Raw genomic sequence first — 11,974 nt, forward strand, 5'->3', positions numbered from 1 at the left:
ATAAACACAGATTTTCCCCCCTCTGAATAAGGGACATTAAAGGCAACATACAACTTTGTAAAATCTAAGGCTGACCTCTCTTGTATCTGTTTGCAGAAAATCATTAATTCTATTAATTCCTTGAAACACATAGCTTCATTTGTGGCTTTTTAATTCATTCACAGGAGGCATTAATGCTAATCGATTTGACCCTTGGTTAGAACATTGTGTATTCTGAGAGGACAATGAGGAAAAATGTATCAGAGCACGCACATCTCAACTCTTAAGAGATCATCGGAAGTTATACAGCCAACAACTCTGTGCCTGTTGGCCCTCACTGAGTAGCTGTGGAACAGAGTGGGTATTCAGTACACGTTGGATGACTTGGCTAATTTGACTCTGTTCCTGGTCAGAACTGAAATGGTTTGGGAGTCTTTATGAAGATTTATCCATATACTGAATTTTAGAAACATGGTAAAAAGAGTGTACCCCCAAAGTGTGAGATTTGGACCTTAAAAAACTAAATCTTACCCTGCAGACTTTTTTCCTACTGAAAAATGTGTTGTTAATTTTAGCGTCACATCAAAACACCATAGGCTGGCCGGGGAAGCAATTTTGGTGCCACCCCATGTCTCCTGGTTTCAGATGCTGGTGGGCTCTCATAGTCCCCAACGACTGCTTTTTCTATTCTCAGACTTACACTTTTTTCCTTTTTTCCACATTTAGTACCTTTGAGGTCAGGGTATGTGTAACACCGATTGGCGTCGTATAATTTCTTATTGGCAGCTTCTTATTTCTTAGAAGTACACACAATAATGACGGGAAAGAAAGAGAAGCAACATTTGTCGCCTGCTTATCGTGTAAAAAGCACTGAGATGAGCAATTTATAGGTGTCATTTTGTAGAATCGTCACATGAAGCCTCTGAAGGAGGCATTTTCTGTTTTGTAGAAGGCTGAGACCCCGGGGGTGACGAGACTTGTCCAAGATCACAAGTTGGCAAGCGTCAGGGTCAAGATTTGTGCACAAATCTGGACGACTTTATTGTAATAGGACACTTTGGGTTTTCCGTCTGACTTGCCCTCAGCTTGTTCTGTTCACAGAACACTTTAAATTAGTGTTAGGTGGGGGCGCCTGGGTGGCTTGGTCGGTTGAGTGTCTGACTTCGGCTCAGGTCATGATCTCACACTCCGTGAGTTTGAGCCCCGCGTCGGGCTCTGTGCTGACAGCTCAGAGTCTGGAGCCTGTTTCAGATTCTGTGTCTCCCTCTCTCTCTGCCCCTCCCCTGTTCATGCTCTGTCTCTCTCTGTCTCAAAAATAAATAAACGTTAAAAAAAAATTAGGTGTTAGGTGTTACCTTGGCGTTAGGAAGGACCTTATGAGTCATAGGGTTCAACCCCATCATGTTACAGATGAGGAAATTAAGGCTGAGGGAAGGGACCTGCCCAAGCCAGCTAGGAAGCTGTACCACTGAGAGGCAGCATGCCTGAGCCAGGGAAGAGAGTTGCCAGGCTCTCGTAATGTCTTCATCTCCTGCATACACTGCCCACCCCCAGACACTCCTCGTTTGGGGCTGTCTCCATGGGCCAGGCCTCGGTTGCTTAGTCTCCTCCTTAAGGCACTCAGCTCATTCCTCCTCTGTTGTCCTGCCTCCCCAGACCTCAAGACGATTGCTCATCTACGCCCCTTCTCCCCTCTCCTTGTCCCCAGTGAAGCTGTTTCTCGTCACTTATCCTCCAAGGTGACAATGAATCCATATGAAGTTGAAAATAAAGCAAGATAAGAAAAGGCTCTCCAGGGCCTGTGTCTGGAGACATCAAGTTACATCTTTGTTTGCTACCTCAAGAGAGTGACGTCAACGGTGTAAGTGTCAACAGAGGTAGAAGAGAAGGTGGCATATGCCCAGACTATGGCACCAAGATAGTCTGTAGGTATTAGAGCCTTGTGTAGCCTTTAAAATCCCAGAGCAACCTCTCGCTCTGCTTGTAGAGAGGCAAGTGGTGTGGCCTAGTGCAAGGATTGCAAAAAAGTGGCATCCAGACGTCATTCCCCTTTCCCATACCCGTGATGAAGGTGATGAGCCTCTGCCCTCCGCACTGTGACCATTCGGACGTCTTCTTGACACAGTGTCCCAGGCAGCACCTTCTGACACTTGGTTGTAGAGATGAAACAAGCTTATTTACCATCCCCAGTGCTGTCGAAGGCTTTGGAGAGGAGCAGATGACAAAATAACTGAGCCTCTACTTCTCCCAAAGGAAAAGGGAGAAAAGAATCACTGATTTACGGAATTATTGTAAGGCTGAGAGATAACATATGTGAGAACACAGCAGATTCCAAGGATCCTGGTACACAGTAGGTGCTCAGTGACTATAAACTGTCATTCTTATTAGGCTGATGCTGATGGGGAGGTAGGTGGGATGCACAGCTCTATACTATGAGGAAATTGGAGATTGTGAAAGAAAGGTGCTCTTGGTGTCTCTTTGTTGTCCTTCTCTTGTGACATTGCAGATGGAACTATGTATGTCTCAAGTCTAATAAGGGTTGAAGAGTCCTCTTTGGAAACATGGCTCAGGATGGCAACTCACCATTGGCGAACTCTAGGCCAAGCAGGTTAAGAAGATCACACCCGGGGGCGCCCGGGTGGCTCAGTTGGTTGAGCATCCGACTTCTACTCGGTTCATGATCGTGCAGCTCGTGAGTTCGAGCCCCGCGTTGGGCTCTGTGCTGACAGCTCAGAGCCTGGAGCCTGCTTCAGATGCTGTGTGTCCCTCTCTCTCTGCCCCTCCCCTGTTCACGCTCTGTCTCTCTCTCTCAAAAATAAATAAACATTAAAAAAAAAAAAAAAAAAGAAGATCGCACCGGGTAAGCAGTCTGTCCCACAGTACCCCAGTTCTGGTTATGCTACTCACAGGCTGAAGGGCTGAAGAAAGTCCTTTATTCTGAGCCCAGTTCAATTTTCTATTAAACACATAATAATCTGACTCTAGAGATAGGTATATTGATGGTATAGTGATGGATTCACTGAGGGTAGTTACATGTTTTGAAAAAAAATCAGGCTCTGAATGAGTAGTTTGTATTTAAAGAACACTTTTCTTTGCAGAAAATAAGAATTCTTTTTTTTTAAAAAACTTCTTTATTTAGTATTATTTGTTTAATGTGCTTCTTATATGTCTCTGGCTATGTCATTATTTGCTGTGATATGTAAACTCCTAAGGGCAGGGATGATGTCTGCTTCATTTATTTTTTAGAGCACCCAGAATAATGCCATGACCAACGAGGTTTTTAATCCATTTGTATGCTACTGTTGTAGATTGGAACAGAAATTGTGTCCCATGCTCATAAAGAATACTCTTTCATTCTTAGACTTTCCAGAGCCAGAAATCTAATGAAATATTTCTATTAGGACACCATTCAATATCATTACATGCAGCACAAATGTATACTTATTGGTTTATTTTAATTCCTGAAGTATCAATATTAATTGATTTTCTGTTATAAAAGCTGCCCAATGTAGAAAATGCGAAACATGCTGAAAACCATATGAAAGAAATGAAAAATCATCTTTAATTCCCATGCCAGAAGGTAATCACATCAAACATTCAAACTTTTTTTTTATATGACTCATTTTAAAGTGTTAATACTATCTAATACTTAACTGATTTTAAGACTTTCAAAAGGTTTCTTCCTTTTGGTTTCCACCCTTTCAGTTAGTGATCCTGTGTTCTTTCCAGGAAGAATTATCGTTTTGTTATTTTCAATGTATTGAAATGTTCTGTGAATTAAGGGAAAGCGTTTGCTGTCAGCTGCTAGTAACTGACTCCTGCTTCGAAGGAAAAGCTGTGGTGCCCGTGAAGGGAAATTAATCCATCTTGCCCCAGTGCATTTGTTCCCCTGAGAACCAGGTGAACTACTTTTGACTGTTTCCCTAGGATTATGTCACCCACCAAGGTAACTTTCTGTTTCAGCAGGTGATGTTAAGAAACAAAACAACACCCTGTAAGTTAATCAGTTTTGGAAAATAGAGACTGGCTTTATATCCCAAGGCTTTGATGTGTTTAGTGGTTCCTGTAGGGATCTGCCTCTCTTTTGTTTTGATTGACAAGACCCTTCCTATATATTTGAGCAGTCAAGCAGCCCAGTGACAGAGGGTAGAGACATTTACCCAGAGCAATCTTCTATCACTCATCGTGATTTTCAGGAATCTTGGGTGTAAGTGTGAACCTTAAAAGGAGTTAGCTCCAGCAAGATCAGGTAAGTGCTTCTCCATATTTGTAACTTCATTCCACCAGAAGGGAAGTCTGAAGAACCCTGCTAAGGTGACAGATCAGAAGTGGATGGGTAGAAGTGCATCAGACCGAGAGATCAGATTTCAAAGTAAATAACTTTGCAGCAATAATGAATGATTTTAAGCAACAACAAATTGAGGATGTTCCATAAATGCAGTGTCCACTCGCACTTTAACATCCAGGTAGGCTCTGTCCAGGGGGCCAAACGTGAAGGGAATGATTCTGGCTCCCGGAAAAGCACAGAAAATGACCAAGACCCAGAAAGAACAGACCTGACAGTAAATTGGGATTATGTTTTAAACACTTCTAATGCTTTCCAATATGTAGGTTTAAACTGAATCACAACTGGGTGCCTATTACAGGGGAGGCATAGAGCAGAGGCAATTGGTAGCTAATACGATACATTTTTGTGATGTCGCCAAGTCAGGTGCCAGGTTTCATAATATCTTGTGCGTACCCATGTTTTATGGTGGGTTGGGTTAGTAACCATACATCTGGGGCATACAGTTTTCATTTATCTACGCCCCTCCGATTTTCCAGCCACGACACTGAAAGTGTAATTTTGTGTAGGCAGGTAACATGGCACCCAGTACCCTAGATCTGAGCATAAATAATTTCATGTGTTATGTTAGGGTATGCATTACTTTTGGTGTGACTCATATTTTGAATTTATTTTGAAGAGACCATTGGAACAAACTTCTTGAACACATAAGTTAAGTCCAGCAGTTGGGTTGCAACACGGAAAAGCCTGAGGATGCCCTGGGAGGGTTGGGTGTCTAATGAGCACAAGGAGTCCATGGAAACCATACTGGAGTCAGGGAGAAGAAAATTCGGGCACCTGTGTTGGAGTCTGTGGGCTTTTACACATACTTGGCTCATTTCTTCCGAAATGCCAAGAGCAAGGTGCCTTTGACAATGACCATCATATCATTGGTCGCCCCCTGGAAGGACGCTGGCTCTGTTAATAAACTCTCTTCCCTTTCCCTTTCTGAAGGAACGCCATGAAGCTGGCATACCTTTTCCTCGGCCCCATGGCCCTCTTCCTCCTAGCTGGCTGCAGCTGTGTTCTCAGCACGTCCAGTGGGAACCTGCTCACCTTTGTGGGCTGTGCCGTGAGGGAGTTTACTTTCCTGGCCAAAAAGCCTGGCTGCAGGGGCCTTCGGATCACTACGGATGCCTGCTGGGGCCGCTGTGAGACCTGGGAGGTGAGTCTCAAGACAAGCCCAGGTAGCAAAGCCTTCAGGGTCGGCCGCCCGGGTTGAATCCTAAGTGTTCACTTTTTAAATAAAATGAGGTAGAGTGGGGCATTTCTGTGGAATTTCTTTAAAATAACAATTATTTGGCATTCTCCAAAAGTAATCTGAAAGAAGCATGATCTTGCCCCTGTAACAAAGCACTGATAAAATTAATATTTTTATTTTACACAGTGTCGTATATTTGGGAATCATCTTTAGGGGGTTATGATGTGCTATTATTCTATCCATTTTACAGATGGCAGGAGAAATTCAAGGAGTAAATGACTGCAAAGTTACATAGACAGTCAGTAGAAAGTTAGGGATAAATCCTTGGTTCAAGCATGTAACCCACACTTCTCTATATTCCTCTACCTGTGATACGGCCAGCCAGTCACCAAGAGGCAGGCCTTGGACTATCTAGCAGGTGAGGGCAGGTCCTCAATTCTTCCCTCAGTGGCTCATGCACAGCCCTGCCCTGCCCCAACTCCCCATTGCAATTCTTAGGGACCTCAGGGGTTATCATCCACAGATCCACGAAGTCCCTTTGTATTCAATGATACCCAGCCTTTTAAGAGGCAGTGCATTAAAAATGAGGATACAAATCTTGGACAAAGTTCGAACCCTATTGGGCTGAGATGAGGAGATGTTTGCCAGGTGAGCAGAAAAGAGGCCCATTTAGCACCCTATCCCATCATACCCCAGAGTGACTGTTGACTCTTTCTACTGAGGCCTGGCTTGGTTACTAAGCACAAGCTTTGATTCAAAAACCATCACCCTGGCTCAGAAACCTTAGATGACTCCCCACTACTGCAAATTCCAAAACCAACTTCTGAGGTCTTCAGCAATATGAAGTCTGCCCGTTTTCCTGGGGTCTGTACATATTCCGAGCCCTGGTCTTGTCAGACTGAGTTTGAAAAGGTTTATTAAGCACCTCTCATGAAATCTCACTTTTGGTCTTTTTCTCATGTCCCGTCTCATGTCTATCTGTCATTATGAAATAAATTCTTTGATGTTTGCGTCCAGTGCCAACTCCTTCCCCAGAGGTTTTCTGAGTTGCTGGCCACCCCTGACTTGTGTTCACCTGTTGCCTTATTTTTTTCCCCACCACACAATGCTAGGTTCTAAGTTTTTTGAGAGTGGAGTTTCATTCCTTTGCCTTTGCCAGCCCTTGTTGCAGTGTCATGTATGAAAAAGACCTTCAATAAATATTTGTTGAATTATGTGGGATTGACCTCTATCTGGAGGCATACACTTTTTTTTTTTTAAGTTTATTTATTTTCTTAAGTAATCTCTATACCAGACATGGGGCTTGAACTCATGACCCTGAGATCAAGAGTTGGATACTCTTCCAACTGAGCCAGCCAGGTGCCCCTGGAGTCATACATCTTTTAACCTAATTGATGCCAACTTAGAAGTCTGTGAACACCATGAGAGGACACTGCCATTGGAAAAAACAGCCATCCATTCAGGGACTCAGAGAGCAACCTGCTGTCACTTAGATAAAATTATGGCCCCATAAACGGATTGGGTCCTGGTGACAAAATTTCCAAATTACATAAAATGACTCCACCTAATTAGCTTTATTTTTGCATCATCCAGGGGCTTGAGACTTAAGAGCCAAATAAAAATTCAATTACTAAGGATACTGTGGCTATGACTTGACATCAAACTTACTTGGGCGGGGGTGGGGGGCGGGGGGCGGTTGGCATCTTCTCATACTCAGGGATCGGCCTGGCCATGCCTATCCCCACTCAAAGTTCATCTCTCTGGTCTTTGGAACTCTCTCTGGGCCTACATTTCAAACCTTCTTTCCTTCAACTCAGCTCGTTTTCGCTTCTCTTTAAAAATTGATGAATGTCTTTACTTGGATCCTTGTCACCCGCAAGAGGTCAGGGACTGTGTCCTCACTGGAGAAATAGAAGCACCAAGACCTTTAGACAACAAGATTCTCCTTAATGTTAGCCAGCTTTTATTTATGCCCTTACTGTACTAGGTACTGGGAGGTTATGTATAGAAAATTTAAGATAAGAGGCCAAGATTTATTTTCCCAGTAATCTAAAAGTTTCTGAGATATAAAGTGCTTATTTTTGGTAACTTAACTGGAGAGCATGTCTGAAAATGAGGATGTCTGTGACAGCAAAGCAGCTGGATTTACCTCAAAGGTGGAACTATTGCTGAAAAGAGCCTTTGTTCACGGCCTGGGGTTAAGGTTGCCCGATTTATCAAACACCAAGTCAAACCAAACCATGATTTCACTTAAATGCGAGTGTCACATAAACAGCAATTGTTTTTTGGGACCCAACTGGTCCCAAATCGAGGCCTGGCAGGGAGGGAGGGGAGGGAAGAAAATACCCCAGTCTCACTGTTGCTCGTTGATTCGGTCCATAAATATTCAACCTGGGTAGGAGGTTGAGTAAGAGCGGAGAGTGGGTCTGAGGGAGCTCATGGGTGAAGTCCAGCATAGCTATCTTCTGGGGTGCTTAACCAAGATGCCACAGGCAGGGTTGTTGGCTGTGAGAGTCATAAGGCATCTGTAGGCATCTTATTACCCATGCAATGAGTAGAGCCATTCTTTATACTAAAAAAAATTTTGTTGTTTACTTGACATTCAGATATTACTGAGTGTCTTAGATTTTACCTGGCACCCCTGCTTGAGATTCCAAATTACTGAGGGTAAGAGGATGTGCAGCAAACTGAGGAGGGTAAAATGCTACCTGAAAAGTAGGAGGAGGCAGTGATATCGGATGGAAGTCCTTGTCAAAGGCAGAGCCATTATTCCCGCGACAGTCACGTAAGAAGTTCATCCGGGGCCTCCGTTTAACATATTTTATTTACCCAATACAGGGGAAGGCGTTGGTTTTTGAAAGCTTGTAAGTTGTTATTTTTATTGTTACTTCCTTATCCTTGCAACTACCCTGATCAGAACAATAGATTACATTTACTGAGCACTTACTTGGTGCTGGGCCTTGTGCGGTGTGCATGTCATCCTACCGTATCTCCACAACACGGCTGTGAAGTAGAGATTTTGTTTCACAGAGGAGGAATCTGAGGCTTCCAGAAGTCAAGTGGACTTTCCAAGGTCTTCAGCAAGTGGAAGAACAGGGGCTCAAGGTCAAGGGTCTGACCGCAGTATTTGAGATTGTTTTTTTTTTACATGGTCTTTTGGTTATTTATTTATTTATCAACACTCATGGCCATGAATTCATAGGGAATGGGCCCCAGCAGCTCAGGCTCCTTCCCACTGGTTCTCACAAGGCGTGCTACTCTGGGCAGAGCAGGCTGGCGCTTCAGCTGGACCCAAGGACCTTTCTCTTTGGCTTCCTTCTGTTTCTGATCATTTTCCTTCACGCACTTCAGGAAGCTGTCTCAGCAATTTGAGTGCTTAACATGCTCAATACGTACATTAATTTTCTTGGCGAGAATATTGCCCTTAACTTGTTTGCTTACAACGATGCCAAGAGTTTGCTGGGTGACACCGTAGACTCTGCCAGTCTTGGCATAGTTAACACTTGTGAGGCACTCTGTTTTGAATAGCGCCCATTCCCTTGATGTCCACAATATCACCTTTCTTGTAGATTTGCATGCAGGTGGCCAAAGCAACTCCATGTCTCCTAAAAGGCCTAGAGAACACATAGCAGGTGCCTCTTCTCTTCCCCTTCGTGGTGGTCATTTTGGTGAATTATTGGAAGACGGGGGTTCCGCTACAGGGTTTGGGATTTTAACTACTACTTTGTGCCGATTTCCTGATCTATATGCTCTTCATGAAATTATCTTTGAATTCAAGATTTACGAGAGTTGAAGGCAGGAAGTGAATCCTTTGATTATCAGAACAGCGCACAGGGCATTCCAGAAGCTGCCTTGCTGTTTTCTGTCATTAAATCAACAAATAGTTATCGAGAACCTCCTGGGTGACAGGTACTACTCTGGGTAGTAGAGGCGCAGCAGTGAGTAAAATGGGCAAAAATCCCTGTCCTGATGGAATTTGCTTTTTAGAGTGGGAAAAATACAACACAAATTAATAAAATAATGTAATATGTCCCGTGGTACTGACAGGTGCTATGCAGAAGAAAAAGCAGGAAGAGGGTGGGAAGTGGCAGGGTGTGGAGGTGGGATGTTGTGATTATAAATAAGATGGTCAGGAAAGGATGTTCTGGGCACTGGGAATAGCAGGCCAAAGACTCTGGGGCGCTGCTGTTCTTGGTGGATCTGGGGGACAATCAGGAGATACTGTGGCTGGAGCAGAGTGAGGAAGCCAGCAAGACAGGGTGGCCGGAGACATAGCAGGGGGTACAGGGGTGGGGAAGATGATGGAGGGTCTTGAGGCTGAACGTCTTTGACTTTTACTCTGAGTGAGATGGGAAATCATTGGGGCTTTGAGCAGAGAAGAGAGAGGAATCTGACTTACATTTTGAAAGAATCACTTGGGGCTGCTGTGCTGTAAATTGACCGTAGGGGGTGATGGTAGAAGAGAGACCAGTCAGAAGGCTTTTGCAATGATCAGGATTATTCATTTGCTAAATATTTATTGAGCACTTGCTATGTGCCATGGGCTCTTTGGGAGCTCAGGATATGGTACAGAAAGCAGGTTGCTGCTCTCAGGAATTTGCTTTCTGTTGGGAAGAGACAGACTCACAAGTAAACAAATGACTAACGAGTTAATTTCTGAAAGTGATTAATGGTACGGAGGACAAGAAACAAGATGGCATGTTCTAATGGGTTCCCTGTTTTCTACCCGTGAGGATAGAAGCCCATTCTGGAACCCCCCTACATTGAAGCCCATCATCGAGTCTGTACCTACAACGAGACCAGACAGGTGACGGTCAAGCTGCCCAATTGCGCCCCTGGAGTGGACCCCTTCTACACCTACCCCGTGGCTGTCCGCTGCGACTGCGGGGCCTGTTCCACTGCCACCACGGAGTGCGAGACCATCTGAAGCTGGCGTGGCCTACAGAACACAGCTGGCAGCTTTGAGCTTCACGGACCCAGGTGCACGGGCAGCCTGAGCAGCTATACCCCCTGGATTCAAGGACTGTTTAATTCTGACCACCTGTGGAGGAGGTTATCCGTCTCCCTTAGGCCCAACTCCGGCCTAAGGCCCAGAGGCAGCATGCTGATGCTAAAAATCCAAAACAACATTTGTGTTTTCGCTGAAATAATTTCTCTGGTTCACACACTTGCAAATTAATATATCTTTGCCTTGAATCTCAGAACATAATTTGTATATACCACAATCCTCCTCCAATCTGGATTTATAATACGCCAATAGTTTAAGGGCAGTGGGAGTAATTAGGAAATGGGTCTAGAAAGTCTTTAAATTCCCATCTCTTATTTAACAATTGGTCTTCAACTAGATTTAGGATCAAAGGGCCAGATATTAATAAAACCAAGGCTTTGTCCTCAAGCCCCCAAAGAAAATCCAATTGCAAGCTTCCTTAGAGAAAATACTCCCTCCTTCTTTTAACTGAGCACTTATCACAGGTTAAAAAGTGCTCAGATTAAAAAGAGGAGGGCAATAGTAGCTCAAATTGAAACGTGTTTGGTTCTGGGTGATTCTTTTCCCGAGCAAAATTCTTGAAGCTCCTCCTTAATGAAGAGGCCCCTTTGTGATAAAAACAAAAACAAAAATGAAACAACACTCAGGAGAAAATGTGAACTGGATCCATCACTTAGGTTTAAAAATGTACAGAACTAAACTCTGGTTTTAGACTCATGGGATGCTCTCCCAAAGCTATGGCCAAAATGATTAATCACAAATATTCTTTCCCATTTAGCATATTTTAAATTTAAGTTGTAATTTTTTAAATTTGGAAATTTTGCATGTTTATAGGGGTAAAACTGCATTGCTAGCTTGGGGGAAAGTCCGTGATCATCTAGGCCTTGTGCTAAAATCTTACAGCAGCTGATTCTCTGTGACTTTTTTTTTTTTTTTTTTAACTCTGGTATTGTGCAAGTGTCTTTAATTCCGACATTTTGAGGGCTGAAATGAACTCTGTTCCTTTTTTCACAACACGCCAGGAAAATCTGTGTTAATGCCAATAAAGCATGTTCTTTGTCTTTTGGATTCATGAAAACTTTCAAAAAAGTCTTTTTAGTCTTTAATAGACTTGGAATAGCAATAGCAAGCACATTCAAAACGAATTTAGAATGTCACGTTTAGTAAGAGACACAGACAAATGACTGGAATGGTAAGTCCCAAGGTGGCTCCATCTGGACTCACATCCTTGGCATATCCCAGCTGGGAGCCAGGAGCCCCCCTTGAGAGAGGAATTGGAAAAGTCCTCATGAAAACAGAAATGTGACTGTTGGGGTTGACGGTCAAGGACTGGGATGCTGAGGTGAACACCTGGGAACAAAGAACAGGAGCAAAGTCCACCCCAGTCCTTAGTGCAGATCTGTTGTTAGGCAAAACACTCTAACACAAAAAGTAGTGGGGAGCCTGGGATCTCGGCCGGACAGTGGGTGGCGATTGGGAGTAA

The 11,974-nt window shown here is 43.8% G+C and overlaps 1 protein-coding gene and 1 pseudogene across 1 annotated transcript; one reads left to right on the top strand and one right to left on the bottom strand.

Annotated features, from left to right (window-relative positions):
• Positions 1–5,261: 5,261 nt before the first annotated feature.
• GPHB5 (glycoprotein hormone subunit beta 5) lies at positions 5,262–10,553 on the top strand. Its single transcript, XM_025919508.2, has 2 exons — positions 5,262–5,468; positions 10,243–10,553. The coding sequence occupies exons 1-2, from the start codon at positions 5,265–5,267 to the stop codon at positions 10,429–10,431; spliced, it is 393 nt and encodes a 130-aa protein (XP_025775293.1). The 5' UTR covers positions 5,262–5,264; the 3' UTR covers positions 10,432–10,553.
• Positions 8,673–9,168, bottom strand: LOC112855042 (large ribosomal subunit protein eL21 pseudogene; annotated as a pseudogene).
• Positions 10,554–11,974: the final 1,421 nt, after the last annotated feature.

This window comes from Puma concolor, chromosome B3, assembly GCF_028749965.1.
Source record: "Puma concolor isolate L17-30 chromosome B3, mPumCon1.1.hap2, whole genome shotgun sequence".
Taxonomy (NCBI): Eukaryota; Metazoa; Chordata; class Mammalia; order Carnivora; family Felidae; genus Puma; species Puma concolor.